General features: G+C 42.8%; 3 protein-coding genes across 3 annotated transcripts; all 3 read right to left on the bottom strand.

Annotated features, from left to right (window-relative positions):
- Positions 1-3,112: 3,112 nt before the first annotated feature.
- LOC145358986 (interferon alpha-F-like) lies at positions 3,113-10,027 on the bottom strand. Its single transcript, XM_080213344.1, has 4 exons — positions 9,896-10,027; positions 6,114-6,203; positions 3,324-3,563; positions 3,113-3,211 (listed from the first exon to the last, which is right to left on the bottom strand). Exons 1-4 carry the CDS (start codon positions 10,025-10,027, stop codon positions 3,113-3,115), a joined length of 561 nt encoding a protein of 186 aa, XP_080069470.1.
- A 5,124-nt stretch (positions 10,028-15,151) lies between these two features.
- LOC145359212 (interferon alpha-F-like) lies at positions 15,152-20,028 on the bottom strand. The gene is made up of 4 exons (XM_080213688.1): positions 19,897-20,028; positions 18,020-18,109; positions 15,359-15,598; positions 15,152-15,250 (listed from the first exon to the last, which is right to left on the bottom strand). The coding sequence occupies exons 1-4, from the start codon at positions 20,026-20,028 to the stop codon at positions 15,152-15,154; spliced, it is 561 nt and encodes a 186-aa protein (XP_080069814.1).
- A 4,250-nt stretch (positions 20,029-24,278) lies between these two features.
- LOC145359241 (interferon alpha-F-like) lies at positions 24,279-27,127 on the bottom strand. Its single transcript, XM_080213739.1, has 4 exons — positions 26,996-27,127; positions 26,812-26,901; positions 24,486-24,725; positions 24,279-24,377 (listed from the first exon to the last, which is right to left on the bottom strand). The coding sequence occupies exons 1-4, from the start codon at positions 27,125-27,127 to the stop codon at positions 24,279-24,281; spliced, it is 561 nt and encodes a 186-aa protein (XP_080069865.1).
- Positions 27,128-27,365: the final 238 nt, after the last annotated feature.

A 27,365-nucleotide genomic window follows, 5' to 3' on the forward strand; every position in this document is an offset into this window, starting at 1 on the left:
TCCTGGTGTTTGTGTGGAGTTTGCATATTCTCCCCATGTCTCAGAGAGTTTTCTCCAGGTGCTCTGGTTTCATCCCACAGTCCAAAGATGTGAAAGTTAGACTGATTGGCCAGGTTAAATTGCCTCTTAGTGTCAGGGGATTAGCAGGGTGAGATTATGGGGATAGGGCCTGGGTGGGAATTGTTTTCAGTGCAGGTTCGATGGGCTGAATGGCCTCCTTCTGCACTGTGGGATTCTATTCTATGATTAGTTGTATCTAACCACTGTGAAAATGTTGACTAAGTATGAAACCAGATGGACCATCTGGCATTCATCTAGTCACTGAACACAACATGATTTCATATTCTCCCCCTGTGGAGTAAAGGATGGATTCACATGGATTTCATGTGGTCCCCCAGCCAATACAATGGGAAGCTGAGAATCTCAACCTTTGGGCACAAATTATGGCTGGGCAGCACGGTGGCACAGTGGTTGGCATTGCTGCCTCACAGCATCAGGGATCCGGGTTCAGTTCCAATGTTGAGTGACTGTGTGGAGTTTCTATGTTCTCCCTGTATCTGCTTGGGTTTGCTCCTACAGTCCAAAGATGTACAGGTTGGGTGGATTTGCTATGCTTAATTGCCGCAAAGTGTTCCAAAATGTGTAGTATAGAGAGATTAGTGTAAATACGGGGGTTATGAAGTCTCACAACACCAGGTTAAAGTCCAACAAGTTTATTTGATAGTAAACCCACTAGCTTTCAGGGTTTCCCGAGGCATGGTACATTGGGGGAGACCATACAGATGCTATGACAACAGTTGAATGAATACTGCTCAACAATCACCAGGCAAGGCTGTTCCCTTCCTGTTAGTGAACACTTCAGTGGTCATGGGCATTCGGCCTCTGATCTTCAGGTAAACATTCTCCAAGGCGGCCTTTGCGACGTATGACAGCACAGAGTCACTGAGCAGAAACTGATAGCCAAGTTTCGCACACATGAGGACGGCCTCAACCCAGATCTTGCGTTCATGTCACACTACCTGTAACCCCCATGACTTGCCTGGGCTTGCAACATCTCACTTACTGTCCTGTCTGGAGACAATACACATCTATTTAACCTGTGCTTAAATGATATCTCCACCCACATTGTCTGCATCTTTAAGAATTGATTAGCTGTAAAGCCTCGCATTCTAATCAGTATTCTGTAAACTGTGTAAGCCTTTATATGCTCTGTCTGTGATCAGAACTCTCCACTCACCTGACGAAGGGGCAAACCCCAAAAGCTAATGGGTTTACTATCAAATAAACTTGATGGACTTTAACCTGGTGTTGTGAGACTTCTTACTATGTCTCCTGTGGACAGAAAGGATCGCAAATTAGTGTCAGAGCCCCTGCAATCTTTTCTCTTGCATCCCGCAGCAACCTGGGATGAATCTCAACTGGGCCTGGTGATTTATCCACTCTTAAACCCGCTGAAACCATTAATATCTCTTCTCTCCTAATGCTGATTGCTTCAGTTATATTACAGATATAGTGAAGAGAGACACCAATGGACACAAATGAGTAATATGTAATATATAAAAACAATTTATTTGCACAAACATGCTTTCATTCAGTATAAAATATTTTATAAATATATTATTGATTTTCCAACTTTTAATAAATATCCAATAAATTACCATTTCTTTTTGAACTCACTTCAACACATTGTATAAAACTGTAACAATCCATTACACAAAGCCATCACAGTGATAAATATAAATATGTTAAAACGATTTGATGTGGAGATGCTGGCGTTGGACTGGGGTGGGCACAGTATGAAGTCTCACAACACCAAGTTAAAGTCCAACAGGTTTATTTAGTATCACGCGCTTTCGGAGCACTACTCCTTCATCAGGTGAGGAGTACTGCTCCGAAAGCTTGTGATGCCAAATAAACCTATTGGGCTTTAACCTGGTGTTGTGAGACTTTTTAAAATGACATAGAGTTAACCAAAACGGTGACCTCATGGAAAACAGAAATGTAAAGGTTAGTGTGGAACAGGGATGGAGTTAAGAACTTGCAACCCCACCCTTGAGACTGAGGAAACCTGGAAGTCAAAGTTGAGAATGGGCTGGACCATTCCAATGCAGATTTGTCACTGGAAGTTCAGCAGTTACACTAAGCAGTTCAATGGAATTAGAATCATAGAATAGAATCATAGGATCCCTACAGTGCAGAAGGAGGCCATCCAACCCATCGAGTATGCACTTACTCTCCGATAGATCATCCTACCCAGGCCCTATCCTCATAACTCCATGTATTTACCCCATCAATCCCCCTAACCTACACTCCCTGGGACACTAAGGGACAATTCAACACGGCCAATCCACCTAATCTGCACATCTTTGCACTGTGGGAGGAAACTGGAGTAGCTAGAGGGAACCCACACAGTCACCCAAGGCCAGAATCGAACCTGGGTCGCTGGTGCTCTGAGGCAGCAGTGTTAACCACTGAAGCCCCAAGGTAAGTGGAGTTTTGAGCTTTCAAGCTGACGGAATTGTTTCATGACATAAATACTGTGCACATAAAATATAATACTTCTTCAAAAAGTGAGGCCTTTCAAAAAGCTTATTATCATTTCAGTCTGTATAAGACATGAGAAATATTTGGTTCCTTCTTTACATTTTTGATTTTATACCTTCAAAGTTGTAAAATCTGTGGTACAAGGGCATTGTGGCGATCAATTTAACTGAAGGCAGATGAGGAGCAAGAAGGATTAGTTGGGCAGCTCAGAAATTCCACAGAGGAAAAGCCAGCCAGTGGAATAAAGTGCCCAAAAGAGCAAACCTGGATTGAAATGTTTCATTGTCACCCCTGACAGCCAATAAAGGAGGAGGCAGTGTTATTTTCTCTTGGATTTCCCTTTGTGAAACATTTAGCATTTCATCATAGAAAATAAATATTAATAAATGAAAACCAATAATTAAACATAAAATAACATAATTCTTTGCTATCCATCAGTTACCAAACATCAAAGTTTCATCACAGCAGTACAGTAAAATACATGTTACGATATCATTATATTTTATCAGTAGCAGCTCACTTAAATTAATTATTCTAATTTCTACGAAACATAGTGTTGGATTTTTTTTCACGCTCTTCTGCTGATTTGTGCCATTACAAAAAGGAGCTGTTGTAATCGGGCTCTAGTCTCAATGCGGATTATTTCCCAGGCGCAGTTGCTGAATCCCTGAAAAAGTGAAACAAATGTTCAGGAAACCCCATTAGAAAATGGACAGATTTAAATGCAGTTAAATTAGCTACATGCTAGTAATAACACTGTCAAATATCAATTGTCTCACCTTCTGTTTGAGAAACTTCCTCAGTTTCCTGAAGTATTTTTGAATGGTGGAGTTTCTCCTCAGCCTGTGCTCTGACCCTGGGCTCCTGACACATTCTTCCAGCTCACTGAGTTGCCGATCCAGGAGAAGCCGGACATTTTCCACCTTGTCCCGGGCCCATGTAACTGAGCCCAGATCCATGCTGTAAATCTTGTTGATGTGTCGCAGGGTTTGATGGACAATCTGGATCCTGTCCTGTGTCTGTTCAAAATATACACAACGCCATTAGAGAGAACATGTTCTCCTTTAACCAGCAAAGTGCAATTTGCACAATTAATCCTTCATTGTTACCCTGGAAAAGCTAAGGGTTTACATAACACCACTGAAGCTGTTGCTCCATCTGATTGGTGGTACAGCAGTTAGCACAGCTGCTTCACAGCACCAGGGACCCAGGTTCGATTCCCAGCTTAGGTCACTGTCTGTTTGGAGTTTTCACGTTCTCCCCGTGTCTGCATGGGTTTCCTCCGGGTGCTCCAGTTTCCTCCCACAGTCTGAAAACGTGCTCGTTAGTTGCTTTGGCCTGAATGTTCACCAGATCATGGCGACTAGGGAAATTTCACAGTAACTTCATTGCAGCGTTAATGTAAGCCTTATTTGTAACTAATAACTATACTTTCAAATGTAGTTACTAGGAGGTACAAGCTTGCATTGATGCAGATTGTACACTCTAACTGGCACCAAATATCTGCCAGCTGGACAAGTATTTTGAGACCTCACACCCTAATTAGCCCAGTCCATGCGCAGTTCCAATTTGCCCCATGATGCCAACAATGGCTTGCATTTATATTTCACGTTTAACACAGCGAACAATCTCAAGGTTCCCAGGAGAATTACCAATCAGGGAGTTGGTGAGGTAGTGGTACTGCTGCTGGATTTGTAATCCAGAAACTCAGGGTACATGGGTTCAATTCCCACTATGGCACAGAGTGAAATTTGGGCCACAATTCTTCCATCGCGACTGGCAACTTTTCTGGTGAGTCATGGTGGGAGATGCGCATGTTCCGGGATTTGCACATGCGCTGGAAACATATGTGCATCTCCCAGAACTGGTGAACAGTCACCGGTCAGACCACACTGGAAACTGGCATGAAGACAGTTAAGTCATTTGAATCTGTTTTAAATGTATTTTAACTATGTTTTCAATCTAATTATCGGGAACTATCTGTTCCCAATTGAATCTCCCACCCTGCTAGGAGTATGTCATTATGGCGAGGTTTAGACTAGCTCCCCGTGTTCAAGGTATTAGCGAGAAACCCTGCCAGAATGAAGGGGGAGGGCAATCTGTGGGGTTCCCCGGCTGGCCAGCAATCCCGGAGACAGACAGATTGGGGCCACTGCATGCACAGAATTCCAACACTGTCAGATTCCGGCGTTAATAGGTCCTGCTCCCAGGTTTTTAATAATATTCACGATTGAGTCTTCTTCAGTGCACAGAATATGGAGATTCGAGTGAGAAGCTGAACTGACAAAACAGTCAGATCTAGAACAGTTTTTCTGCCAATTCAGCACTTTTGGAGAATTGCAGTCTTAATTTCAATAAAAATCTGGAATTAAAAGTCCAATGACAACCATGGAAGTATTGCCTACTGTTGTAAAAATAAACCCATCTAAATGAAAATAAGCCCCATCTGGTCCTTTAGGGAATGAAATCTGCCGTCCTTGGCTAGTCTGGCCTACATGTGATCCCAGAGCCACAGCAATGTGGTTGAATCTTAAATGGGCAATAAATGCTGGCCCAGCCAGCGACACTCACATTCCACAAAGGAAACAGAGAGTTGGCTTAAGAATGCAGAGAGACTTAGGCAGCTGAAGGCATTGACACCAATTGCAGAACAATGGACATCTAGAATATGCATGAAATGAAAAATGGATGTAACATAGAATCATAGAATCCCTACAGTGCTGAAGGAGACCATTCGGTCCACTGAGCCTGCACCAACAACTATCCCACCCTACTTCTGTAACCCCACGTATTTACGTTGCCAATTCCCCTGACACTACGGATCAATTTAGCATGGCCAATCAACCTAACTGCACATCTTCAGAATGTGGGAGGAAACCGGAGCAGGAGGAGGAAACCCACGCAGACATGGGGACGACGTGCAAACTCCACACGGACAGTGACCCAAGGCCTGAATCCAACCCGGGTCCCTGGTGCTGTGAGGCAGCAGTGCTAATCACTTTGCCACCATCTGGAAGCCTGGAGGAAGTCACAGAAATACGAGGGCCAAAAGCCATGGAGAGATTTCATAACAAGCACCAGAAAGTAAAAAAAATACTGTTTCCTGTCCCTAGAATACAGAAGGATTTGATTTGGTTTATTACTGCCAGATGTGCTAACATGCAGTGAAAAGCATTGTTTTCAATAGAAAGGGATGTTGAATTGTGGGAGTTGGGATATTTCGATATGTTAAAACTGGGTTATCTTGCAACAGTCACGTGAAGAAGTTCAAGTTTACAGAGGGTGAAAGGTGGGTGAGTAACGTGGCCAGTATTAGAATAATGGAGTCTCGACTTAGTGAGGTTCCACCAGACTGAGGGAACGGAGACGTGGACCTTTCCCTGGGGTTCCTAAACCGCGTGGCGTGAGTTCAACCCTGACTCAGAGAGGACCAGATTCAATTTCACTGACACTTTCACAGCAAATGAGTGGCCCGCTTTGTAAATCCTGGATTACGGTTGTTCGCCTTAACCGAGTTTTACATAAAATCCTGTCAGGATTATTGAAAATAAGCCCCAGTGTTCACTCACCTGTAACGCCTCCGACAGTCTCACCAGATCCAGGGGCTTGATTTTCAGCGCAAACCTCTCCCTGACACATTGTCGAGGGAAGCGACCGGCCTGAGAGAAAAGACAAACACCGCCTCAGACAAGAATCCCAAGCAGCGATGCTGGAGAATCGCTAACAATTAACTGAAAGCCGAGAAACACTTTCTCTGTCTGTTTTCTTCAAAAACAAACGGACCCTGCGTGAATCGGAATCTGCTCAGAAAGCAGGTTAAACTTGCCAAAGGCATGATCAACTGAACTGGGGATCAGACAGCGGCCGGATCCGGGTTCAACTCCGAACAATAATTATTTTCAAACGATTGAAACGCCTGAGTGGAAATACGGTCTCTTGTGAACCCAGCCTGAACTGTCCAGTTTTGTGTGTGTCTGACTGTGCGTGTATGCTAGAGGGGCCGAATGGTCTACTCCTGCTATGATCTTATGAGAAGACAGAAGCTGGTCCCCCGTACAATGTTTCTTCCCCAGTCACTGACACCAGCCCCTCCCTGGAAACTAACTGAGGCTGAAGCAGAGATTGCACAAACTTGGCATCATATCTGGCCATGAAATGAGTTTCTGATTACATATCCATGCCTTCAATAAAACTGCCGTGTGTGTGTCTCTTTCTGTGTGCCTATTTGTGTATGTTTCTGTGTATTTGTGTGTCTGTGTGTCTGTTTGTGTATATCTGTTTCAGTGTGCCTGTTTGTAACTGTGTGTCTGTTTCTATGTGGCCCGTGAATGTGTGTGTCTGTGTGAATGTCTGCTTGTGTGCCTGTGTGCACATCTATTTCTGTGTGAGTGCCTTTCTGTGTCTCTCTACGTGTGTCTGTAATTAACTCTCTGTATGTCTCTGTGGGTCTTGTCTCTGTGAATATCTGCGTGTATGTGTATGTGTGTTTCTCTGTGTTTGTGTGTGTGTTCGTGTGTGTGCCTATCTGTGTCTCTCTCTTTCTCTGTGTATCTGTATGTATGTGTGGACTTTGCTGGGAGGAACTGTCCCTGGTCATGCTGTCGCAGGGGCTGGCGATTACATTTAAAAAGTGAAATCTGGCAGCGGGAGTTTTGGAAGTTCTTCAGGAGAGGAATAATTAGTCTGCTCCCTGTCTGAGGTAAGGAATCTGAAAGCGGGAGATTCCGGAACCAGGAACTGGAAGATTCCTGATAGAAAAATCACAAACAGCGCTCGGTTCCAGCTCAAAGTTCCAACAATCTGGATCAATTTTATTAATATCCATTTTGTAAAAACAGATTGTTTCCTTCAAGTTGATCGGATTGTCTTGGGGCATCATAGGCTGCTTTGATTATCATTCCTTTTCAAAATCACAAATTAAATCCTATGTGACTGTAACCGAGTTAACCTCCACCACCCCCTCCCCCCAACCTTCTCCCCCCTCCCCCCCCTCCCCCGTCGTTCTTGATCTGCCTACACACTTTGACATGTTTCAAGGCATTAACATCCCCCAGGCCTCTGCACCATTGTCCGGTTGTGGGGGAGGTGGGGTAGGGGACGTGGCATGGTGTGCTCCACTCGCTTGCTTTCCTTCATATCCATCTAAACGTAGCCAGAGAAACTCCTGCAAACTGCTTCTGTTCCCGCTGTCGAGCGGGAATGTGGTATCTCTGGTATCCCCCAAGGATGAATCTTCAGCCTCTCCTCCCTCTCATCTACATCCTTCCTCTCAGATCATCTATGAACCCTCGGTCAATGTTAACATGTGTCGATCATACCCACTGGAGATGACCTTATTGAAACATAGAACATTTCTCAGGGAGCTTGGCTGGGCGGATGCTGAGGCGATGTGTCCCCCTCGCCGCGGAATCTTGGACTACTGGGCACAGTTTAAAAATAAGGAGTCTCCCATTTAGGGTGGAAGTAAAAAGGAATTTCTTGTCTTAGAGGGTCATTACTCTTTCGAATTCTCTTCCGTAGAAACAGCCCCCTCAGCCACTGAAGATGTTTCAAGGCTAATCCACACGGAAGTCAAACGTTATAGGGGGAAGGCAGGGAAAGTGAGGTTAAAGCTGCCAATTGATCAGTCATGACCTTACTGAATGATAGAGCAGGTTAGAGGGGCCGAATGGTCTACTCCTGCTATGATCTTATGAGAAGCTGGTCCCCCGTACAATGTTTCTTCCCCAGTCACTGACACCAACCCGTCCCTGGAAACTGAGCTGAAGCAGAGATTGCACAAACGTGGCATCATATCTGACCATGAAATGAGTTTCTGATCACACATCCATGCCTTCAATAAAACTGCCGACTTCCACCTCCATCATATCTGCTGCCTCCTCATATTTACTGAAACATTAATCTATACACTTTTAACCTCATGAGTTTGACTATTCCAACACAAGCCTGATAGACATTCCACGTTCTCCCCACCGGAAATTTGAAGTTATCTAAATTTGTGATGGCCTTTTCCTAAATCGCAACAGCGGTTTTCTGATCACACCTGAGCTCTGGTTAAACAAGGCCTTAAATTCTTGTACTTGTTTTCAGGTCTCCTCCGGGGTCTAGAATCATCTCCGGCCTCAAGAAACTTCAGACAAATCTGCTTTTCTGTTGTACTGGCTTCCTGAGTTTCATTGTTTCACTATCCATGGCCTATACCTTCAACTATCAAGGTGCTAAGATCAGGAATTCTTTCTGCAAACCCTTGTATCTCTTTAGCTCCCCCTTCCTCTTGTGAGACACTCGTGAAAATCTAACTCTTTCACTAACATTTGGGCATCTGCATAACTTGATGTCAATTTTATTATATTATGTTCCTGTGAAGCACTTTGAATGTTGATTTCATTAAAATTGCTATATACATACGGATTGTTGAGGTTAATGTGTTGTTTCTGTACCCCCTTTTCATTTCTGCACTCCATCACAATCCCATTCTTGACCCATTGGTTTGCCCGTGACGGCTCCATATACACGGGCTAGACGGCCTACCCCTGTTCCTATTTCTTATGTTCTTACGCCCTCTAGGTCTATACTCGTTTAAAGTGGCATATTGTGATTGACATTCTTCCTGCCAAAAGAGCCACTTCACACTTTTCTGCATTAAATCCCGCCTGCCATGTGTCTGCCCATTGCACCCACTTGAGAAGCTGGTGAAGTTTTCCGCTGTCCTCCTCACAATGCTTCCAAGATTTGTACCATTTGCAAATTCCAAAACTATGCCCTGTACACCATCACACCCGTTAACCAGTATTTACTGCCACTCGGCCAATTTCATATCCACTTTGCTCCTGTCCCTTTTATTTCAAGTTTCATAACTTTGCTCAAAGTTGTGCGGCACTTTGTCGAAAGACTATTCGAAGTCCGTGTCCAATAGCATGACCCATGCCAATCAAATCATCAAAAAAAAACTTCAACAAGTTAGTGAGACATGGTTTGCTTGTGCAGAATTTACCTGAATCCGGCATAGGGAGAGCTGAATTTCTAGAAAATTTCCGTTAAACTCGCTACCTTGTTGCCTTAACCCTTACTTTCTTTTCTGTATAACATTTGCAATGCTCCAGACCCCTACACCATCGAACCTAAGGGACAATTTAAATCACCCCGTCCGTGAAATGGCATGGTAATTAGATAAGAGGCAGTAAAGCTTACCCAGATATATGTAGATAAACACTGATAAATACTGGAGACTTCTTTGTTTGTTAAACGGATAGAAATTACAAGCCCATATCTATTTCTCTCCTGATCTGACTTGGAAAACGAACACACCCAATCTGATTCGAATCCCACTCTAGGTGTAATTTCAACTCACCATTTGACTGAGTTTGCTGAGCGTGTGTGTGTTGAGCACTTGCTGTAATTGCAGCCTCTCACAGCCCAGGCTGAGGGTCCCGGACAAGAAGAGCGACACCATCCAAAATCTCCAAATACTCGCCAAAGCCATGACCAACCGAGTCAGAGGGAAAGCCCGATGTGAAAGATGCTTTGGTGGTTCAGCGGCGAGAACGTTTCTTGCGAAGAGAATTCAAGTCGGGAAGTGGGATTGGAACCGCTTGTGATCCGGGAGCGAGCGCCTGTGTTGCCGAATGGTGCGAGTGTGGATTCTGCTGCGAGCAGCCACTGGCACTGCCATGCTGCCCGCTTTAATATGTGCCCGTTACATTGCAAAAGTGAAAATGGGCTGCAGGAGTTTTGGGAGAGCGCCGGGAGATGAATAGTTTGTGCAGTTTCTGTTTGAGGTCAGGAATGGGAAAGCTGGAGACTCCCGAAGCAGCGAGTGGAAAATCTCCGGGAAAAAAAATCACAAGCAGCGTTCGGTTACAGCTCAGAGTTGTGTGGGCTTCACATCACCCGGGGAGGTGCTGCAGAGGGGGGCTCTGTATTGTGGGGGGGGGGGGGGGACAGTGTGAGCATGTATTGGGGGCTACATTTGACCATCCGGATTATAGAGACACTGAGAGCGGCGCCTTTTAGTGCGAACATTCGGCTCCATCCCCTCTGATATCCCCTCTCTGTTCACATTGCATTTGTCCTGTTCACACTTCCCAGCTTGAACATTGCAGAGAGGCCGGCTCAGAGCCAGGCTCACCACTTAATGGAGACTGACTCCACTCCCATTGAGCTGCCCCACAATCTGCTGTTTAACTGCAAGAATTTGCTCATTTCTCGCTTCTTTTCTGCAGCCATTCCCAGACTCTGACTGAGAGAATATTGAATCTGTTCCGATTCCGAGTGGGAAAGTGATCCCGTTCCCTTTCCTTTCGCCCCATTTCTTTCTCCTTTCTCTCTTTCCAGGGGAAGCGTCCGCTTCACTTTCTCTCTGGAGATGAACCTTGTGTTAGTTTGTGCCGAAAGCAAAAGTGACAGTGGGGAGAGTTTGTGAAGAGAGCGGCTCACACTGAGAGGGCTGAGAGGAAGGTTTGCCAAGGGGGTTCTGATATTTGTATTTATCTCCCCTTTCAACTGGCAATAAGACATAGGGGCAGAATTAGGTCATATGGCCCACTGAGTCCTCTTCGCCATTCGATCATATCTGATATACTCCTCAACCCCATTTTCCTGCTTTCTCTCCTAACCCGTCAACTCATTACCGATTAACTAAATTTACTCACTGTCCCAGCATCCACCGCACTTTGGGGTAGCAAAGTCCACTGATTCACAACCCTTTGGGAGAAATAGTTTCTCCTCAAATCTGTTTTAAACTTGCTATCCCTTATTCTGAATCTGTGACCTCCCGTCTTAGAATGCCCTACAAGAGTAAGCATCCGCTCCATATCCACTTCATCCATATCTTTTATCATTTTGCGTACCTCAATTTCCTAATCTCATTCTTCTAAATTCCAGAGAGTATAGGCCTAAAGTGTTCAATCTCTCTTCATACTACAAACCCCTCATCTCTGGAATCAATCTAGTGAACCTCCTCTGAACTGCCTCCAATGCCACTACATCTTTCCTTAAATATGGGGACCAAAACTATGCACAATACTCCAGATGCAGCCTCGCTAATGCCTTATATAATTTCAACAATACTTCCTTACATTATATTTTATTCCTTTAGCTATAAAGACACCGAATCCCTGTCAGATGGAACTTGGACCCAAATCTTCAGTCCGGGTGTAGGTGGGAGTGAGATCCCACAGTGTCATAGAATCCTAGAGTGCAGAAGGAGGCTATTCAGCCCATTGAGTCTGCACCGACCACAATCCCACCATATTCCATAGTCCTACATATTTACCCTGCTACTTGCCTTGACACTAGGGTCAATTTATCACATCCAATCCATCTAACCTGCATATCTTTGAACTGCGAGAGGAAACCGGGGAACCCAAAGGAAATCCAGGCAGACATGAGAAGAATGTGCAAAGTCCATACAGATAGTGATCCAAGGCTGGAGTTGAACCCATGTCCCTGGCAGTGCTAACCACTGTGCCACCATGCTGCACCTTTCTGTAAACAGGAGACACACTGCAATTTACAATAATGCTGAGAGAAATAAGCCAATGGTAAATGAATCTGTTAGAATTGCAAATATTTGGGATGAGAGGCAGAAGCAGGACAGGAATCTCCAGGAAGAATTTTACAAACAGCATTAGTCAGAAACATGCCCGGAAATAACAAGACCTATGGCAGCATGTCCATCTTTATCAGGTAAAAATCTCAACTCCATTCACAGATAACCGGGTCCAATTTGATTTTTTTAATGCTTTCATGAGATATAAGTGACTCTGCAGGCCAACATTTATTGCGCACTCCTAATTGCCCCTCAGAATGTGATGGTGAGCTGCTTTCTTCACCTGCTGTTGTCCTTGTGAAGTAAATAAACCTACAGAGGTGTTGGGAAGAGATTCCCAAGATTTTTATCCAGAGATGGTGAAGGAACGGTGATGTGGTCCCAAGTCGGTATGGTGGGTGACTTGAAGGTGAACGTGCAGGTTGTGTTAACATGAGTCTGTTACCCTTGATCTTCTAGAGGTGGAGGTGGTGGGTTTGGCTGTTGAAAAACCCTTAGTGGGTTGCTGCAGTGAGCCTTGTAGATGGCACACACAGCTGCCCCTGTGCAGCGGTGGTGTGGAAGTCAATGTTTAAATTGGTGAAAGGGGTGCAGACTTCCGGTATAGATATTTTACAATTATTGGAGATTTCCTGCTACGTAGAAATTAAACACAATTGCATAGTGGTATCTTTATCCTCACTTTTCACCCTTTCTGCCCATCACCCCCACCAAAATTGAGAGGTTTTTGCAAAAGTTTCTGCTCCAATTTAATTGTCAATTACCAAATGTGACATGAAACAGCACAATGGGAGAGTATATTCAAGTTCTTTTTTTTTCAAATCATTAAACTATTAATTTGTGCATTTCTGCATTTATTTGGGTGCAGATTAACTCAATCACAATATCTGTTGAGCCAAACCATAGATATTTTAATTAACTTATCAGTTTACCCTCTGTTAGAATCCTGCTTTAAAATGACTGAAAATGACCTTTAAAAAGACAGGTCCCTTTTCCGGTGAATCTGGGGTGTAAAACTAATTTTCTTTTCAAATTCAAAAGTTACAATGACAATCACTTTATCACAGGTCTATTGCTATCCTCACACCAAAATGACCCAATTTTATTTCTTGAGCCTTATTGAAGGTCTGTAAATAATTTCAATGGTGAATAATTTACACTGGGGTGAGGCCAGTATCATGTCAGCCCAGTTTTCAGTGTAATTGTTTTGCCAAAAGGCTGACATCCATGTGCCACCCTCACTGGTCACAGAGTATCTCAAAGCATTTGACAGCTGATAGAGTGCCTTTGAGGCACATTGACTGTTGTAATATAGGAAACACATGCACCAATTTGTGCTTCATACTCCCACAAACAGCACTCTGATAACAAACAGAGAACCTGGTTTAATGATATTGATTGTGGGTAACTATCAGGTTGGTAATCTGGAATTAGTGGATTGCTTCTCTCTCTTGTGTTCCCTTGTAATACGATCACTATTTAACATGCAGATTTCCAGAAGGTGTAAACCAAGATACCACATGAGAGATTTTCATCCTCATGTTCCACATATTCTCTTTCCAATCATAGACTAATCTTTCCTCAGCTCATTGACTGATTTCCCAATCTGTACTCTGCCGCATTTTAAAAGTTTGTTCACATGGGGTGTTCACGTCTTGTTGAAGCTGTACAAGACATTGGTAAGGCCACACTTGGAATGCTGTGTGCAATTCTGGTCACCCTATTATAGAAAGGATATTATTCAACTAGAAAGAGTGCAGGAAAGATTTACTAGGATGCTACTGGGACTTGATGGATTGAGTTATGAAGAGAGGCTGTATAGACTGGGACATTTTTCTCTGGAGCGTAAGAGGCTGAGGGGTGACCTTATAGAGGTCTGTTAAATAATGAGGGTCGTAGAAAAGGTAGATAGTCAATATTTTTTCCCAGAGGAACTGGAGTCTCAAACTAGAGGACATAGATTGAAGGTGAGAGGGGAGAGATATAAAAGTGTCCAGAGGGGCAATTTATTCACACAGAGAGTGGTGAGTGTCTGGAACAAGCTGCCAGAAGTAGTCGTAGAGGCAGGCACAAATTTATGTTTTAAAAAGCATTTAGATAGTTACATGGGTACAATGGATATAGAGGGATATTGGCCAAATGTGGGTAACTGGGATTAGTTTAGGTGTTTTAAAAAAAGGGCGACATGGATAAATTGGGCTGAAGGGCATGTTCCCATGGTGTAAACCTCTATGACTCAAAGGGTTGCATGTCATGGGAATGGTTGGTGTTTGTTGTACATACCTAATTGCATTTAATGGAGATGGCATGCTAGTCCACTTTAGAGGACAGTTAAAAGGTAACCACATTGTGTGGTTCTGCAGCCATATGTAGGCCGGAACAGGAATGGAGGACAGATTTCCTTTCCTTACAAATATGAGTGAATCAGATGGGTCTTTTGGGCAAACTCACAGAAATGAGAAAGAAACATAATTTCAAAAAATGTGCATTATTGAAAACAATTTATTGTAAGTATTAAATACATAAAAACATGGTCTCATTCAGTATAAAAATTGACAGTGTGGAAAAACATTGCCTATTCCATTACTCTGAATAAATATCAATAAGTTAACATTTTTAAACTCATTTTATACATTGTGGAAACTGTCGCATTTTGTTACACAAAGCTATCACAACAATAAATATCAATAAATTAGGGTAGGTGAGATTCGCTGAAATGTTGTTCATTTAGGAGGGCAGAAATGGAAAGGTTAGCGGGGCTCTGTGTTTATTGTTCCACAAACCCACTTCTTGAAAGCCTGACAGTACATTCCAAATCAGACTCTCCACACACTGAAAATGTAACGTTGCACCAGAGATAATTACACAGCCGTAAATATCAATAAATAAATACCAATAAATAAATAATAAATAAAAATAAATAGTCATCCATTGTTCTCTCATTATTAAAATAAAGTATAAAATTCACGACAAATATCCATAAATAAATATAGTTTTTAATGAAAATTCTTTAAAATAAATATCCATTGTTCCCAGTCTGTAATAGAAAAGTCTTTTTCAGTTTCTTCTCCTGATTTGTGCCATTACGGAATTCATCTGTTGTAATTGGGCCCTGGTCTCAGTGCGGATTATTTCCCAGGCACATTCACTGAATTTCTGAAAAAGAAAATTATTCAGGAAAATTGATTACAGAATGAATAGATTCCAAAGGGGTGAATTAATGTACATGCCAATAACCACACAGTCAATCACCAATAGTCCTACCTCCTGTTTGAGAAACTTTTCCAGTTTCCTGAAGTAATTGTGAATGGTGAAGTTTCTCTTCATCTTGTGCTCTGACTCCTGTTTCCTGACACAGTCTTGCAGCTCACTGAGCTGCCGATCCAGGATCAGTCGGAAATGTTCCACCTTGTCTCGGGCCCATGTGACTGAACCCAGATTCATGCTGAAGATCTTGTTGATGTGTCGCAGAGTTTGATGGACAATCCGGATCCTGTCCTCTGTCTATACAAAATATGCACAATGTCATTAGAGAGATTCCATTCCCATAAGGCATAGTATGATATAGGCCATAAACAGATAAGGCTAAAAAATGTTCAAATGGAAAATGTTCACTTTCAGTGACTTAAAAGGGGATCAGACCTATGTGTATTGGAATCAAAGATTACTATTTCTTCCTTCATGGGATGTGGGCATCACTGGCAAAGACAGAATTGGTTCTTCATCCCTAATTGTATTTGACATGAATATTTCAGGTAACATTAAAGAGTCAACCACATGATTGTGGGTTTGCAGTCACTTGTAGGCCAGACCAAGTAAGGACAGCACATTTTCTTTCTTTAAAGGTCTTAATGAATTAGATGGATCCTTACAACAATCTATGACACTCCCATTGCTGGGATTAGCCGTATTTCCAGATTTATGAATTCAGCATGAATTCGATTGGCTGCCCTGGTGTTAATTGAACAAAAGTTCCCAGAGCAGAACACTAGGATTATGAATCCAGTGGCATGAGTACTGTGCCATTATTACCTCCTGAATCTTATTGGGTCAATAATAATTGCAAATAAGCAATGGGAGTTTTAAAAATTGGAGATGTTTTGGATACATACCGGGCTCCTTTTAATGAAGCAGCGAGGCCAGAGGCCATTTGATTTACAATAAAAATTAGACTCTTTGTTCAGTATAGAACCGTGCTGCACTCAGCACATATACAGCAAAATTATCAAAAGAAATGAGGGGCAATTACGGTGCATGAGAATTAACGATAGATATCATAAAGAGGAAGCTAAAAAGGGGTCATAAGAATATAAAGAATATGGAGATGCCAGTATTGGGCTCGAGGGGGAGAAGATAAGAGTCCAAGACATTTATTTGAAATCAGTAATTTGAATTTGGCTTCAGTTCAGAAGGAGATGCTTCAAGTGTTACTGTAAAGGGAGAAGTAGTAAAGAAAATCGATAAAAAAGGGGTATCGCTGTGGCAGTGCAACTGGGAATGTTGCTTCCTGTCCTCACCAGATGCTGGGTCACTTGACCAGTCCAGTACTGCCTTTGAATGAGAGACATACGCACAACTCTTCCTGATCCCACTTACAATACTAGCAACCTGAAAGCAAACATTGGTGAGGCCGCAGCTGGAGTACTGTGTGCAGTTTTGGGCGCCGCACCTGCGCAAGGATATTTTGGCCCTGGAGGGAGTGCAGAGGAGGTTTACTAGGCTGATACCGGAGTTGAGGGGATTGAGCTATGAGGAGAGGCTGAATAAACTAGGCTTGTACTCGTTAGAGTTTAGAAGAATGAGGGGAGATCTCATTGAGACGTTTAAGATGATGAATGGGATGGATAGGATAGAGGTGGAGAGACTCTTCCCGCTCAAAAAAGACAGTAGGACTAGGGGGCACAGCCTCAAGATAAAGGGGAGGCGGTTTAGAACGGAGTTGAGGAGGAACTTCTTCACTCAAAGGGTGGTGAATCTCTGGAATTCTCTGCCCGTTGAAGTGGTGGAGGCTGCCTCGCTAAATATTTTTAAGAAGCGGGTTGATGGGTTTTTGATAAGAGAAGGGATTAAGGGTTATGGGGAGAGGGCGGGAAAGTGGAACTGAGCCACGACAGATCAGCCATGATCTAATTGAATGGCGGGGCAGGCTCGAAGGGCTAGATGGCCTACTCCTGCTCCTATTTCTTATGTTCTTATGACTCTCCAGATTCCCACTTGTGAATCCTCTGATTCTTACTAATTGTGTAAAGTTGTCAGTGGGTATGAGGCCCTTATTTGGACATTCAATTTGTGTCTCCCGGACCGTCGAACATCAGTTAATGGGAACAGTTTTCCCTTTACTGCCTTTCGGAAACAACCATAATCCTAAAATGTTCTGCACTGACGCTGTATCCACAACATGTAATGAATATTGTTAACGCTAGGGATATTTCAGTTACACTGAGTCACATAAGAGTGGGACATGCTGCATGGAGGCATGTTGAATTTCACTGCACTTTCGATCATTTTGAAGTTGAAATGTTTCGTAATGCTCTTCCGCAAGTGTTATGAATAATTTATGTTTTTGGGGGTGATAGTGATCAGAAGAATGAAAGTGTAAGAGGCAGAAAATGAAATAGTTCGCGGGCAACAGATTATTAAAGCAAGTGGTCTTATTGGAGAGGAAGGAATGGTTAGAGAGGCGGATAGAATTTCAGGGGCTTCGAGACAGAGAGTTAGTAAGTGCGGTAAGAGTGAAATTATTAGTGAGTTAGATGCAGAATGAAATACAATGACAGAGGGTTCTGTTATTGTCACAATGGGTGGAAATCACACGATTGAAGGTATTTACAGTTGCCAGTTCCGATCAGATTGTAACTTTTTATGAAACCTCTGTCTAAATAAAATGACCAGTGTCTAAATAAAATGAACCGAGATTTTACTCACCTCTAATTCCTTCGAAAGTTTCACCAGATCCAAGGCTTTGGATTTCAGGAGGTGTCTCTGTTTTATACAGTGCTGGGGAAAGGAGCCACCCTGAGAGGAGAAAAAATATAATTAATTATAAATCCCCAGAAATTTGTGATGATTTGACATTTCTCACGCTGCTCAGAATATAGCTTTAACTCACCATTTGATTGAGTTTGCTGAGTGTCTGTTTGTTGAGAATTTGCTGTAATTGCAGCTTCTCACAGCCCAGACTGAGGGTCCCGAACAAGAAGAGCAACACCATGCAAAATCTCCAAATACTCGCCAAAGCCATGACCAACCGAGTCAGAATGAAACCCGAAGTGAGGATAAGACACCGACTGAGTTCAACTCCGAATAACAATTATTTTCAAACGAATGAAAATCTAAATAGTTCCGCCTCTGAATACCGAGTGAACGGCTGAACTGTTCAGTCCTCTTTCCGTGTGTCTGTCTGTGTCTCTCGCTGTGTATCCGTATATATATGTCGACTGTGCTGGGAGGAAAAGTCCCTGGTCATGCTGCTGCAGGGGTTGGCGATTACATTGAAAAAGTGAAATCTGGTAGCGGGAGTTTTGGAAGTTTTTCAGGTGAGGAATGGTTAGTCTGCTCCCTGTCTGAGGTAAGGAATGTGAAAGTGGGAGATTCCTGAACCAGAGACTGGAAGATTCCGATAGAAAAATCTCAAACAGCGCTCGGTTCCAGTTCAAAGTTCCAACAATCTGGATCAATGTTATCAATATCCATTTTGCAAAAACAGATTATTGCCTTCAAAGTGATCGAATTCAAACTTAAGGGAAAAATAAAGTTACGGTTGGTCAGATTGTTGGATTTCGGGGTTGTTCTTCTTGAGTTCTCTGCCCCAAGGCGGCCCAACCCATTTTCTCATCAGAGCTCCATAAGGTGATTATTACAGTCAGAAATGGCAGTCAATGTGCCCGTGACACAGGTAAACTCTCCCTCCTCCTTGTCGCTCAGTCCGCAGCCTTTGACATGGGCGAGCAGACCCTCATCATTCAACTCTCTCCCCTCACTGTGCAGCTGATTGGGAGCACTCTCTCTGCCTCTCATTCTTACTGAAGTCATTGTACCCTGAGAATATCCAGAATCGCATCTTTTCTCGCCCACAATCCACCAGGCACCCCAACTTTCAGCCTCTGCTGTCCATGAGGATCTCTCCCTGCTCCCTTTTCTAATTCTCCTCTCCATGTCCCCATGGGGACATCATTCACCATTTATCCATCATCCCTGTGCTCGTTGAATTATGTTGGCTTCTGCTTCAGGAATATCTTGATTTTAAAAATCTCACCCTCATTTTCAAACTCCGTCAGTCCCTCATCCCTCCCTATCTCTGTAATCACCTCCTGCCTCTAATCCCAACGAGATATCTGCTCTGTTCCAATCCTGGCCTCTCCACAATTCCCCATGTTAATTCACCGACAGTGACTAGTGTCTCTTCAGCTGCTCAACCCTCAAACCACTGTAATTTCTACCCTAAACCATCCGCCCCACTTTACCCCATTAAAACGCTCCTTAACATCAATTTCATTCATCAAGTTATTGCTCACCTGCCTCAGTATATTTTCGTCTGACTGGCTATCCAAGTTTTCTGCATAACACGCCCCTGAATCACTTGGAACATCCATCTCTCTCTATAATGATGAGAGCTTGTTCCTGATGAGCTGTTTCTGATTTCCCCCCCTCTCAGGCTCACATTCCCTTTTATCCGTCACTCAGTCCCCTTCACCCCAATGCCTGCTTTCTATTTCTCTCTCAGATTAGAGTTGCTCCTTCAAACACATTCAGGTTCAATCTCTCCCTCTCTCCCCTCAAGATCGTTCCCAGTTTCAACTCACCATTTGACTGAGTTTGCTGAGTGTGTGTTTGTTGAGCACTTGCTGTAACTGCAGCCTCTCACAGCCCAGACTGAGGGTCCCGGACAAGAAGAGCGACACCATCCAAAATCTCCAAATACTCGCCAAAGCCATGACCAACCGAGTCAGAGGGAAAGCCCGATGTGGAAGATGCTTTGGTGGTTCAGCGGCGAGAACGGTTCTTGCGAAGAGAATTCAAGTCGGGAAGTGGGATTGGAGCCGCTTGTGGTCCGGGAGCGAGCGCCTGTGTTGCCGAATGGTGCGAGTGTGGATTCTGCCGCGAGCTGCCACAGGCACTGCCATGCTGCCCGCTTTAATATGTGTCCATTACATTGCAAAAATGAAAATGGGCTGCAGGAGTTTTGGGAGAGCTCCGGGACATCAATAGTTTGTGCGGTTTCCGTTTGAGGTGAGGAATGGGAAAGCTGGAGACTCCCGAAGCAGCGAGTAGGAAAATCCCCGGGAGAAAATCACAAGCAGCGCTCGGTTACAGCTCAGTGTTGTGTGGGCTTCACATCACACGGGGGGCACTAAGGTGCTGCTGGGGGGGCTCTGTATTGGGGGGGCAGGGTTGGCATTTGAGCATCCGGATTACAGAGGCACCGAAAGTGGCGCCTTTGGTGCGGGCATTCGGCCCCATCGTCTCTGATATCCCCGCTGTGTTCACATCGCGTTTGTCCTGTTCACACTTCCTCGGCTTGAACATTGCAGAGAGGCCGACTCAGAGCCCAGGCTCACCGCTTTATGGAGACTGACTCCACTCCCATTGAGCTGCCCCACAATCCGTTCTTTAACTGCAAGAAGTTGCTCATTTCTCGCTTCTTTTCTGCAGCCATTTCCAGACTCTGAGAGAATATTGAATCTATTCCGATTCTGAGTGGGAAAGTGATCCCGTTCCCTTTCCTTTCGCCCCGTTTCTTTCTCCTCTCTCTCTCTCCCGGGAAAGTGTCCGCCTCACTTTCTGTCTGGAAATGAACCTTGCGTCAGTTTGTTCCGAAAACGAAAGTGATTCAGGGAAAGTGAGGCGTTTTGTCATTTCCGACAGTGGGGAGAGTTTGTGAAGAGAGCGGCTCACACTGAGAGGGCTGAGGGGAGGGGCTGCCAGAGGTTTTCTGATGTCCGGGATTATCCCCCCGTTCCACAGGGAATGGCAGCGAATCCCTGTCAGATGGAACTCGGGTCCGAATCTTCAGTCCGGGTGTCGGTGGGAGTGAGATCCCACAGCACCAACTGGATCACACAATCCTACAGTGCAGAAGGAGGCTATTCGGCCCATTGTGTCTTCTCGCCGACCGATGCTTTCATGAGATATGAGCGACTCTGCAGGCTAACATTTGTTACTCATTCCTAATTGCCCTTCAGAAGGTGGTGATGAGCCTTTTTTAACCTGCTGCTGTCCTTGTGAAGTAAATAAATCTACAGCTGTATTGGGAAGTGAGTTCCAGGATTTTTATCCAGAGACTGTGATGGAACGGTGATGTGGTCCCAAGTCGGCATGCTGGGTGACTTGAGGGTGAAGTTGCGGGCTGTGTTGTTAACATGTGCCTGTTACTCTTGATTTTCTAGAGGTGGGGGTGGTGAGTTTGGAAGGTGCTGTTGAAGGAGCCTGAGTGGGTTACTACAGTTAACCTTTTAGATGGCACACACTGGCTGCCACTGTGCGGCGGTGGTGCGGAACTCAGTGTTAAGTTGGTGAAAGGGATGCAGAATTCCAGGTATAAATATTTTACAATTAGTAGAGATTTCACACTCTGCAAAAATTGAAGACAACTGTACAGCAGTTCCTTTATCCTTTCTTTTAGTCTTCTCCACCTCCATCACCCCCACCTAGATTGAGAGTTTTTCTGCAAAACTTTCTGGTCCAAATTAATTGCCAGAAACCAAATGTGACATGAAGCAGCACAACAGGATGCTATATTCAAAACAGATTTTAAAAAATACACTGAACTATTAATTTATGCATTTCTGCGTTCATTTGAGTGCAGATTAACTCATTCAAGGTATCTGTTGATCCAAACCATAAGCATTTCAATCAACTTATCAGTTTACCCGCTGCTCAAATCCTGCTTTAAAATGTCAGAAAATGACCTTTAAAAAGACAGGTCCATTTTCTGGTGAATCTGAAATGCTATATTTATTTTCTTCTAATTTTCTTTTCAAATTCAGAAGTTACAATGACAATCACTTTATCACAGGTCTATTGCTATCCTCACACCAAAATGACCTAATTCTATTTCTTGAGCCTTATTGAAGGCCTGTAAATAATTTCAATGGTGAATAATTTACACTGGGGTGGGGCCAGTTTCATGTCAGCCCAATTTTCAGTGTAATTGTTTTGCCAAAAGGCTGACATCCATGTGCCACCCTCACTGGTCACAGAGTATCTCAAAGCATTTGACAGCTGATAGAGTGCCTTTGAGGCACATTGACTGTTGTAATATAGGAAACACATGCACCAATTTGTGCTTCATATTCCCACAAACAGCACTCTGATAACAAACAGAGAACCTGGTTTAATGATATTGATTGTGGGTAACTATCAGGTTGGTAATCTGGAATTAGTGGATTGCTTCTCTCTCTTGTGTTCTCTTGTAATACGATCACTATTTAACATGCAGATTTCCAGAAGGTGTAAACCAAGATACCACATGAGAGATTTTCATCCTCATGTTCCACATATTCTCTTTCCAATCATAGACTAATCTTTCCTCAGCTCATTGACTGATTTCCCAATCTGTACTCTGCCGCTTTTTAAAAGTTTGTTCACATCGGGTGTTCACGTCTTGTTGAAGCTGTACAAGACATTGGTAAGGCCACATTTGGAATGCTGTGTGCAATTCTGGTCACCCTATTATAGGAAGGATATTATTCAACTAGAAAGAGTGCAGGAAAGATTTACCAGGATGCTACTGGGACTTGATGGATTGAGTTATGAAGAGAGGCTGTATAGACTGGGACATTTTTCTCTGGAGCGTAAGAGGCTGAGGGGTGACCTTATAGAGGTCTGTTAAATAATGAGGGTCGTAGAAAAGGTAGATAGTCAATATTTTTTCCCAGAGGAACTGGAGTCTCAAACTAGAGGACATAGATTGAAGGTGAGAGGGGAGAGATATAAAAGTGTCCAGAGGGGCAATTTATTCACACAGAGAGTGGTGAGTGTCTGGAACAAGCTGCCAGAAGTAGTCGTAGAGGCAGGCACAAATTTATGTTTTAAAAAGCATTTAGGTAGTTACATGGGTACAATGGATATAGAGGGATATTGGCCAAATGTGGGTAACTGGGATTAGTTTAGGAGTTTTAAAAAAAGGGTGACATGGATAAATTGGGCCGAAAGGCATGTTTCCATGCTGTAAACCTCTATGACTCAAAGGGTTGCATGTCATGGGAATGGTTGGTGTTTGTTGTACATACCTAATTGCATTTAATGGAGATGGCATGCAAGTCCACTTTAGAGGACAGTTAAAAGGTAACCACATTGTGTGGTTCTGCAGCCATATGTAGGCCGGAACAGGAATGGAGGACACATTTCCTTTCCTTACAAATATGAGTGAATCAGATGGGTCTTTCGGGCAAACACAGAAATGAGAAAGAAACATAATTTCAAAAAATGTGCATTATTGAAAACAATTTATTGTAAGTATTAAATACATAAAAACATGGTCTCATTCAGTATAAAAATTGACAGTGTGGAAAAACATTGCCTATTCCATTACTCTGAATAAATATCAATAAGTTAACATTTTTAAACTCATTTTATACATTGTGGAAACTGTCGCATTTTGTTACACAAAGCTATCATAACAATAAATATCAATAAATTAGGGTAGGTGAGATTCGCTGAAATGTTGTTCATTTAGGAGGGCAGAAATGGAAAGGTTAGCGGGGCTCTGTGTTTATTGTTCCGCAAACCCACTTCTTGAAAGCCTGACAGTACATTCCAAATCAGACTCTCCACACACTGAAAATGTAACGTTGCACCAGAGATAATTACACAGCCGTAAATATCAATAAATAAATACCAATAAATAAATAATAAATAAAAATAAATAGTCATCCATTGTTCTCTCATTATTAAAATAAAGTATAAAATTCACTACAAATATCCATAAATAAATATAGTTTTTTATGAAAATTCTTTAAAATAAATATCCATTGTTCCCAGTCTGTAATAACACAGCCGTAAATATCAATAAATAAATACTAATAAATAAATAATAAATAAAAATAAATAGTCATCCATTGTTCTCTCATTATTAAAATAAAGTATAAAATTCACTACAAATATCCATAAATAAATATAGTTTTTATGAAAATTCTTTAAAATAAATATCCATTGTTCCCAGTCTGTAATAGAAAAGTCTTTTTCAGTTTCTTCCCCTGATTTGTGCCATTACGGAATTCATCTGTTGTAATTGGGCCCTGGTCTCAGTGCGGATTATTTCCCAGGCACATTCACTGAATTTCTGAAAAAGAAAATTATTCAGGAAAATTGATTACAGAATGAATAGATTCCAAAGGGGTGAATTAATGTACATGCCAATAACCACACAGTCAATCACCAACAGTCCTACCTCCTGTTTGAGAAACTTTTCCAGTTTCCTGAAGTAATTGTGAATGGTGAAGTTTCTCTTCATCTTGTGCTCTGACTCCTGTTTCCTGACACAGTCTTGCAGCTCACTGAGCTGCCGATCCAGGATCAGTCGGAAATGTTCCACCTTGTCTCGGGCCCATGTGACTGAACCCAGATTCATGCTGTAGATCTTGTTGATGTGTCGCAGAGTTTGATGGACAATCCGGATCCTGTCCTCTGTCTATACAAAATATGCACAATGTCATTAGAGAGATTCCATTCCCATAATGCATAGTATGATATAGGCCATAAACAGATAAGGCTAAAAAATGTTCAAATGGAAAATGTTCACTTTCAGTGACTTAAAAGGGGATCAGACCTATGTGTATTGGAATCAAAGATTACTATTTCTTCCTTCATGGGATGTGGGCATCACTGGCAAAGACAGAATTGGTTCTTCATCCCTAATTGTATTTGACATGAATATTTCGGGTAACATTAAAGAGTCAACCACATGATTGTGGGTTTGCAGTCACTTGTAGGCCAGACCAAGTAAGGACAGCACATTTTCTTTCTTTAAAGGTCTTAATGAATTAGATGGATCTTTACAACAATCTATGACAGTCCCATTGCTGGGATTAGCTGTATTTCCAGATTTATGAATTCAGCATGAATTCGATTGGCTGCCCTGGTGTTAATTGAACAAAAGTTCCCAGAGCAGAACACTAGGATTATGAATCCAGTGGCATGAGTACTGTGCCATTATTACCTCCTGAATCTTATTGGGTCAATAATAATTGCAAATAAGCAATGGGAGTTTTAAAAATTGGAGATGTTTTGGATACAAACCGGGCTCCTTTTAATGAAGCAGCGAGGCCAGAGGCCATTTGATTTACAATAAAAATTAGACTCTTTGTTCAGTATAGAACCGAGCTGCACTCAGCACATATACACCAAAATTATCAAAAGAAATGAGGGGCAATTACGGTGCATGAGAATTAATGATAGATATCGTAAAGAGGAAGCTAAAAAGGGGTCATAAGAATATAAAGAATACGGAGATGCCAGTATTGGGCTCGAGGGGGAGAAGATAAGAGTCCAAGACATTTATTTGAAATCAGTAATTTGAATTTGGCTTCAGTTCAGAAGGAGATGCTTCAAGTGTTACTGTAAAGGGAGAAGTAGTAAAGAAAATCGATAAAAAAGGGGTATCACTGTGGCAGTGCAACTGGGAATGTTGCTTCCTGTCCTCACCAGATGCTGGGTCACTTGACCAGAGTAAAAAGTCTGACAACACCAGGTTTTAGTCCAACCTATTTATTTGATAATATTCTCACTAGCTTTCGAGGGGACAGCCTCTTCGTCAGGTGAATGGAGAGTTACCTGACGAAGAGGCTGTCCCCTCGAAAGCTAGTGAGAATATTATCAAATAAATAGGTTGGACTAAAACCTGGTGTTGTCAGACTTTTTACTGTGTTTACGCCAGTCCAACGCCGGCATACCCACATCATCACTTGACCAGTCCAGTACTGCCTTTGAATGAGAGACATACGCACAACTCCTGATCCCACTTATAATACTAGCAGCCTGGAAGCAAACCGACAAGATGACTCTCCAGATTCCCACTTGTGAATTCTTTGATTCTTACTAATTGTGTAAAGTTGTCAGTGGGGATGAGGCCCTTATTTGGACATTCAATTTGTGTCTCCCGGACCGTCGAACATCAGTTAATGGGAACAGTTTTCCCTTGACTGCCTTTCGGAAACAGCCATAATCCTAAAATGTTCTGCACTGACGCTGTATCCACAACATGTAATGAATATTGTTAACGCTAGGGATATTTCAGTCACATAAGAGTGGGACATGCTGCATGGAGGCATGTTGAATTTCACTGCACTTTCGATCATTTTGAAGTTGAAATGTTTCGTAATGCTCTTCCGCAAGTGTTATGAATAATTTATGTTTTTGGGGGTGATAGTGATCAGAAGAATGAAAGTGTAAGAGGCAGAAAATGAAATAGTTCGCGGGCAACAGATTATTAAAGCAAGTGGTCTTATTGGAGAGGAAGGAATGGTTAGAGAGGCGGATAGAATTTCAGGGGCTTCGAGACAGAGAGTTAGTAAGTGCGGTAAGAGTGAAATTATTAGTGAGTTAGATGCAGAATGAAATACAATGACAGAGGGTTCTGTTATTGTCACAATGGGTGGAAATCACACGATTGAAGGTATTTACAGTTGCCAGTTCCGATCAGATTGTAACTTTTTATGAAACCTCTGTCTAAATAAAATGACCAGTGTCTAAATAAAATGAACCGAGATTTTACTCACCTCTAATTCCTCCGAAAGTTTCACCAGATCCAAGGCTTTGGATTTCAGGGAGTGTCTCTGTTTTATACAGTGCTGGGGAAAGGAGCCACCCTGAGAGGAGAAAAAATATAATTAATTATAAATCCCCAGAAATTTGTGATGATTTGACATTTCTCACGCTGCTCAGAATACAGCTTTAACTCACCATTTGATTGAGTTTGCTGAGTGTCTGTTTGTTGAGAATTTGCTGTAATTGCAGCTTCTCACAGCCCAGACTGAGGGTCCCGAACAAGAAGAGCAACACCATGCAAAATCTCCAAATACTCGCCAAAGCCATAACCAACCGAGTCAGAATGAAACCCCAAAGTGAGGACAAGACACCGACTGAGTTCAACTCCGAATAACAATTATTTTCAAACGAATGAAAATCTAAATAGTTCCGCGTCTGAATACCGAGTGTACGGCTGAACTGTTCAGTCCTCTTTCCGTGTCTCTGTCTGTGTCTCTCTCTGTGTATCCGTATATATATGTGGACTCTGCTGGGAGGAACAGTTCCTGGTCATGCTGCTGCAGGG

This window comes from Carcharhinus amblyrhynchos, chromosome 27, assembly GCF_965287045.1.
Source record: "Carcharhinus amblyrhynchos chromosome 27, sCarAmb.v2.hapA, whole genome shotgun sequence".
NCBI lineage: Eukaryota > Metazoa > Chordata > Chondrichthyes > Carcharhiniformes > Carcharhinidae > Carcharhinus > Carcharhinus amblyrhynchos.